This window comes from Arachis ipaensis, chromosome B01 (assembly GCF_000816755.2).
Source record: "Arachis ipaensis cultivar K30076 chromosome B01, Araip1.1, whole genome shotgun sequence".
In the NCBI taxonomy this organism is placed as follows: Eukaryota; Viridiplantae; Streptophyta; class Magnoliopsida; order Fabales; family Fabaceae; genus Arachis; species Arachis ipaensis.
The window spans coordinates 125041698-125049663 of NC_029785.2; the positions used below are offsets into that span (position 1 = coordinate 125041698).

Here is a 7966-nt window from a genome sequence, read left to right on the forward strand (position 1 = left end):
TAGTATACTAGTATACACTTTCCTTTCTTTGATCCTATTCTTATGGATTAAATTTTAGGCACGTAAGGCAACCTCTTTTAATTATTATTTTTATTCATTTTCTGTTTGCTTTGGACTTTTGGCTGGTAATTTTTTTTTATCAATTTTATCTTTTTATTACTATCCCATTACCACATGGCATAAATTATAAGCATGAAGCAGAACACTTTCATTTAGAAATTAGATGATAAATTACATTGGCATATGCATCTATATATGATGGAATTAATCATTATCATTAAACTAGATTGATACCTGAATGATGCGCAGAATGATAAATTAATGATAATATAAAATATATTTTAATAAATATTATATTATTTAAAAATTAACTAAAATATATATATAAATTAATATTAAATTTGATGTGTTTTTATTTAAAATATTTGTAATATAAAATTTGTTTATATTAAAATTATACAAAGTTATTTTTTATTTGTTATTTTTATTTTGTATTTGTTTTAATTTTTTTAATTTCTGTTGTTATTAGATTTGTTTTTTTTTTATATGTTCTTATGAAGACATATTTTTTAAAAAAAATTGGGGATATATGTTGGTTATGAATTCCCATCAATTATAAAAGAGAAAATATAAGGAGACATTAATTTTAGTGTACAATAAGGATAAAAAAAATTAAAATCATATAATAATTAATTTAATTAACGGGCCTGCTACACATACAAGCTTACAAGCTTACAAGTTGGCCCAGCCCAAATACAAGTCACGCGCATGAAGAGAGATTACATGGAGCGTCACCTTCACGCGCTCAACACTCAAACGGTTACGTATGGCAAACTCTTCCACTTCTTCCACTTCTCAAAGCGCTTCGAAAACAAGGAAACCCTTCCATTTTCGAGCGAAAATCAAAGTTCAAAATATACAAGTCATTGTTCGAAACCTCCGTCAAAACACCATCAAACTCTCCATCAAGAATCTGAAGAGAAAACAAAGCAACAATAGTCAACGTAAGTTCATTAAGATTCCTGTATATTTTCCATATTACAAACTACGTTTTACTTTCCTTCTACGTCGTTGTTCTAGGGTTTACTGTTATTCTTGCTTCTTTGTTACACTGTTCTTCTACGTTGTTGTTCTAAGTTATCCTGTTATTCTTGTTGTTCTAGATCTTCTGGTAACTGATTTTTGGGGGTTTATTCCGTAGATTGGGGGTGTATACTGCTTGACCTTGTAATGTGGCTTGATATTGAAGCATGTTTGAGTGATATCTGACTGATATATATGGATACTATATCTGAATCATATCTATGGGAGTATCTCACTGTTATCAATGGGTGTATCTGATTCTTACATATGGGTGTATCTTACTGTTATCAATGGGTGTATCTGACTCATATATGTGTGTATCTTACTCTTATTAATGGGTGTATCTGACTCATATATATGGGTGTATCTTACTGATATCTTTGGGTGTATTTTTCGTTTCAGAGAAAATGGCAGCAAGAAACCAAACAAAAGACCTTAAGTGTGCCACACATCTCCTAAGTGATAAGTTCAGAAACATGAGTGAGGAGAAGAAGACGATTGTGAGGGATCTCGGATTCGGTGGGTTGATGCACATCCCACCACTGAGGGTGGATCACCAACTGTTAAGGGAGCTGGCAAACAAATTCAAACTTGGGGAGAACAGACTGAAAACAGGATATGGTTCTTTCCAAATAACACCAAAAACAATAGGTGATGCGCTTGGCATCAATGCAACAGGTAACTAGCTTAAAATTATAGGTGTATATTAAGTTGATGCTTGGGTGTATTTAAGTTGATGCTTAGGTGTATTTGAACCGACTTTGATACTTTGTTATTTTCCTTTTTCTAGGAGATCTATTTCCTGAGAAAGTTGAGTATAAGAAACTTTCTGATGATGACAAAATAATTTTTAGAAGATTCCAGGGTAAGACCCTCAAAAGTCTTACCGATGAAATGATGGAAATCGGCGTTGGCAACGAAGAGGAACGCCTGATGTTCAAGAGGATATTCATCCTCTATATACAGATGGCGTTCCTTTTGCCAACGACGATAAACAAAATATCGCCTGTGCACTTGGCCCCAATTTTTAAGATGGACAGCACATCGGAGAGAAACTGGGGGGGCATGTTTTGACCTTCATGGTCAAGGGCATCACAGACTACAAGGAGAAAAAGAAGAAGGCAATTGATGGCTGCCTCTTCGCCCTGATGATAATTTACTTTCATCTTTCAAAAAACAAAGGAAAGAAGAAGGCTGAAAGACCACCAAAGTCCTGGATTGCCAACTGGACTAAGGAGCAGTTGGTGGAAAGAATGACTGCAAAAAGAGAGAAAACTTTGGTAAGTAAACATAATATGTTGGTTGTATTTTATTTACCTGAATGCTGCTAACTAAAATATCTAATGTTTTAGGGGATTGTGAAGATGGCGGAGACAAGAGCAAGAGAAAAAATGAAAAAAAAAAGAAAAAAAAACAAGAAATCAAAAAAACAAAAAAAGGAAGGCGAGTTCAACATCGTCTTCGGAGACAGAAACAACTACTGACAAGGACACTTCTACCTCTGAGTCTGAGACTCAAGAAGACTCAGAGGATTCAGGAAGAAAACACCGCAGCAAAAAGGAGAAAAAGTAAGTACCATACTTGGGTGTAATTTCTTTTTCGAGTTGGGTGTATTTTGTTGATCACGTTGGGTGTATGTAGTTTATTAAGCTGGGTGTGTTTCGTTTGCTGCGTTGGGTGTATATTGTATATTCAGTTGGGTGTATCTTGTGCATTCATTTGGGTGTATTTTTTAGTATGTTCTAAATAATGATTGTTTGCCTTCCAGAATGGACTCCAGAAAAAGAAAGAAGAGTCAAGAGGGGTCAGATTCTAATTTAGAATCTGAATCTGAATCAAGTGATGAGTAATGTCCTGAAATTATTACTCCTTTCTTTTGCCTTCATTATAAAGATTTCGTGTATTAACTGAAGTGTCTCTTATTAACTTATAGGAGCGAAGAATCATCACCGGTGGAGAAGGAAAAGAAAAAGAAAAAGACAAAAATATCACCAAAAAAGTAAGCACTTCTTTGGATAATATTCTGTGATAAAATTAATTTTTTATTTCTGATTGGTACTCTCTTTTTTTCCACCCAGAACACAACCAAAAAAGAAAAAAGTTGTTGTGGAGGATTCACCTCCTTAAGAAGATCAATACTTTGATGGGTACAGTACCTCGTAAGCTATATTACTGTCTATCATCGTAATTATTTTTGTTAACATCTTCTTTTATGAATGTAGTGAGAGATATGAAATATCAAGTGACGAACTGGAAGAATGGCTAAGGAAAAACGTTGATAAATCTGCTGCAGATGAGTATGTCTTGGTGGGGTGTCTATTTCAGATTTTGGTGTGTTTTGTTTGCTAATAATTGTTTCTTGTTTCGCAGGGAGAACCAAGCAGACCTGCGATCGACAGAAGGTCGCTATGTGTCCTCTGAAACGTAAGAAGCTTTATTTAATAAAATCTTGTTATCATGATTTGGGTGTATTTTGTGGAACCATTTGGGTGTATGTTGTTTATTAAGTTGGGATATTTCGTTTGTTGTGTTGGGTGTATATTGTCCATTCGGTTGGTTGTATCTTGTGCATTCATTTGGGTGTATTTTATACCTGTATCTTATTTTGTCTGAATAACATCAAATCTGTTTTAGAATACCGGCTGTGAACTTGGGAAGTGATGATCCTTCCTCTCAAGGACGCACAGAACAGAGTAGTGTAAAGCAGCCGTCAGAGAGCATGTAATTTCTCTTTCAGATAACCGTTACTTTTGTTCTTCTATTACCTTCTACTTCTAATTCTATATATATATTTTTTTAGAAAAAAAAGCCATTTATTATTTTATTCAAGAAAAAAAAGGCAGGAAAAGAAAGCAAAAACTGCAAGTATGTAAGTTCTCAAAAAACAAAGCCTGTCTTCTTTTTGAATTGTTCGGGTGTATTTTTTGACCTTCGTTGGGTGTATTTTAGGTTGAGTCCGGCTGATTCGAACATGATGGTTGTGAGGGAACAGACACCGTCGGATGCGCTTGCAATGTGAGTTTTTCAAGAATATTTAAACCTTATAACCTTATTATTTTCAAAGGCGTTGTTAACCCTTCTTTTTTCTTCTTGTTTAGAGTCCCGATTCATGTTTTTGTGCCGGCATCCCAAACAACCACTGAGACAGATTTTGAACCAACCCCTATGCTACAGATTGAAGGGACTACAGAAACGTAAGAAATAGTATTGGGTGTATATTTGTTTAGAGTTTGGGTGTATATTTGCTAACAGTTTGGGTGTATATTGTTCATGATTAGTTTTTTTTACGCCATGATTAATTTTGTGTAACTGTGCAGCACTCCTGAAACCCCCAAACAACTTCAAGAGACCACACCCACGATTCCCCCAGCTCCAACTAAAATGTAAGTTCATCAGACTAAATTTAATCTTTGCTTATCATCTGTATATTCTTATTCTTATTCTTATACATGATGACGCAGTCATCCAGCCGCAGAAGACGCTGCTGCCCTGTTGATGATGGCACGGACAGCAACCTATGTTCCTAAAACATATCCAGGTGTGCCATCATTCAGCCTTGGATTGACTGATTCAAGCCAGGAGGGGGCGTCAACGCAGGAGACAGAAAGGGCAAAATCTCCTGAAGCTGCAAATTTGCTAGAACAATTGGACGATTTGGTCCAAAAAATAGCAAGCAGTGCGGCGAAGGGAAAAAACAAAAGTCCACAAATTCAGAGGGAGACTGGGGGAGAAAGTTCTGCGAAGTTTGAAACTCCTGGGGCAATAAATCAGATTACGGATGATATGAAACAAAAGTGCTACATCTGGGGGACGAGACTGAAGGAAGACGCAGATGGCAATACTAACGAGTATGAGGAGATGTGCACTCTCATTGCCCAAAATGAATACATTTTGATGAGAATGCACCTTGCATCCCTCCAGGCAAAAAGTGATATAGAATCTCAGGTAATATTAGAATAACATTAATGTTTTTACACCAAAGTCAATTGCAATGTTTATTAATGTAAAATTGATTTCGGCATATATTTCTAGATTGTATCTGCCATCTGCCTCATCCTCAACCAAAAAAATAAAAAGAGGTTTCAAGAACAAATATACTGTCTCCCCCCCGATATTGTGGTAAGTGTTACTTCTACGAACTTTGGGTGTATTTTCTGTATTGAATTGGGTGTACTTTTTACGTTCAATTGGGTGTAAGTTGTGTATTTTCAGTATTTCATTTCTTGTTTCGCAATTCTTGCAGAGCATGGCACTTTCAGATCACCCAAATGGGGAATTCATATCACCGAAAACGAATAAGGAATTCAGGGTGGAAGGCTACCCGAGTTTTATTCCCTTCATAGATAGAAAAAAATTAACTTCGCATCCATATGTAAGTTTTCGTTTGCTAAATTTGTTAGTACGCTTATTTACTTATATGCCAAATAAGATAACGCACTGTTGAAATGTGGCAATCCTTCAGATTTTTGCACCTGTTTGCCACTCGGGGCATTGGTGGTTATGGATGATAAATACAACGAAGCAGAAATGTCATATACTTGACTCGCTACACAAAAAAGCTCCAAGCGAAGAGAGAAAGCAGATTAATAAATTCAATGTAAGTTGTCTCTGTCTTCTTTACTTTAATAGATAAGTCTATTTCGTTAGTTGTGTTGGGTGTATGTTGTCCATTCAGTTGGGTGTATCTTGTGCATTCATTCGGGTGTATTACTGATTTGTTTTGGTATTTAAGGGATATGTATTTTCAATATTGAGAGCATATGTCGGCGGGGAACCTCTGGAGAAAGACGAGAAGGAGAAGGAAATTAAAGCATCATATGTTAAAATATCAGGCCAAAAAACAAGGTATAAATTTGTAACTCTGAACATTAAACTTTCCTAAATGAGATTTGTAATCTATTTTCTTCGTTTTCAGCTATGACTACGCTATCTACGTTATGAAGTGGCTTGAGTTAATTGAGCCGGAAAACATTAAAAAGGGGAAGTATAAATGGGATAATTGGAAACAGGTAACTATCTTTAGAATTATATAACTCTGTATTACTTTACTGAATTAATATTGCTGTTTAAACAGAATATACTTTTTAATTGTAGGAGGAGGTGGACCACTATAGAGTGGAGTATGCTTCCCGGATACTATTCAGTGAGATGAATAAACAGAGAGATCGGACAATTAGAGAGAGTAGTGCTATAAGGCTGTCAAAGCCATCCTCTGTATTATTGAGTCCGTTTTGTCAGATAAATTCTGCTGATATAGAAACTGCGTAATCCAACTGCTGGGTAGTTTGTAAATTGAACAAATGATGTAAATATTTGCCATTTATCAACAATTTTTATTCCATGTATATTTTTTTCCATAGTTAAACTATCTGTGCTGTTAAACTGTCTGTGCTGTATTCAAAAGCTGTATTACAGGTGGTAAAATATGAAGGAAAAAATCAAGGCATATATAAACGCAAATTATAAAGTGTTACACCCAACGCAGGCCTAATAATACACCCAAGATTGCATAAAATATACACCCAAACTGTCTGTGCTGTATTCAAAATGTATGAATTACATGTACTAAAATATGAAGAAAAACATCAAATCAAATATACACTCATAACCTGCGAATTTTTACAGCTTTTGTTCTATATGTATCTATATATGTATCTATATGTAAATTGTCAATGAACAAAAATACACCCAAAAGAACACTTCTTTTACACCCATATTCTCTAAAACTATACACCCAAAGAGTTATCCCCTGCTGCTGGTACCCTGAACTGATAATTTATAACGTGTGCTTGATATTGGCTGAAATTTGAATGCACCGCTGATGCAGCATCAAACAGGTTTATCTAAATATAACACTCACACATTAGCTAAACTATTAACGAGATAAATAAACTCAATCGCCACAAATTTAAAGAACATTACTTTTACCTCGCTTAAAACTTTCGTCTTCTTCTTCTTTGTGGTATTTGCGATCTGTTTGTCCAATTTTGAACCTAGCCTATTTTTTGGACGTCCTCTTGTTCGAATCCTTGGCGGGCTTTGAAGCTCGTTAACGGATTCCAAGTTGGCGTCTTCGTGGGATAAAGAAGATGTCCCCTTCCTTTTGGCTTTTAAAGATTCCATCTCGACCATGACGTTATCGTACGCACGGTGCAGAATTGCAGTCAGCTCCTCCGATTTGGATGCAAATTCGCAAATATTTTGCGAACGAAAAACCAATTGGTCGAACCTCTTGCTTCTTGGCTCCATCAGTGGCTCGTCGTGGCTGCTCTTGATGTGTGTGTGTCGCCTCTTTACCTTCTTGCTCCATCGTTCCAGTATATATCTAGGGGACACTTGGCTTACTTGTTCGAAGCTTAACACGCTTAGTGCGTGACGGCACAGTATCCCTCTCGACTCGAATAATAAGCTTTGGTATTTTACCTTGGCTACAACTGAGTCGTAAGTAACCACGAACTTGTTGAATATTGAGCTGGAAACTTGTTCTCCGACTTCGTATACTGAATAGCCTAGAGCGGAATTCTTTAATCTGGTGATGCAATTCGTCTTTCCTCTAAGTTGCGCTTGGACTTCCCTAAACTTTGCATGCGTGTACGCATCTTGAAACTGAGCTTCAATGGAGGATTTGGTTGCACACGGTATGACCGTATGAAAATCTGCAGCATCTGATTCTCTCTCTGCTTGCTCCCTGCTTCCGAGGCAATTATCGTATTGTTTGACAAACTGAATAAGCAAGCTGTTCCGGGTGATATACTTGTTAAAAAATGAATGCATGCTCTCGCTCCTTTGTGTGCTTCTCATCCCTGCCCAGAAGTGGTGATCCAGATAGATAGGAACCCATATGTGACGGTGTTCGTACAGATCTGCATAATACACCCAAACA

General features: G+C 36.2%; 1 protein-coding gene and 1 long non-coding RNA gene across 2 annotated transcripts; both read left to right on the forward strand.

Annotated features, from left to right (window-relative positions):
- LOC110263070 lies at window positions 3468-4044 on the forward strand. Its single transcript, XR_002348063.1, has 3 exons — window positions 3468-3507; window positions 3718-3804; window positions 4033-4044. It is a non-coding gene; the product is annotated as an uncharacterized LOC110263070 (long non-coding RNA).
- On the forward strand, window positions 4188-5059 carry LOC110263072. Its single transcript, XM_021103611.1, has 3 exons — window positions 4188-4277; window positions 4401-4466; window positions 4545-5059. Exons 1-3 carry the CDS (start codon window positions 4249-4251, stop codon window positions 5041-5043), a joined length of 594 nt encoding a protein of 197 aa, XP_020959270.1. The 5' UTR covers window positions 4188-4248; the 3' UTR covers window positions 5044-5059.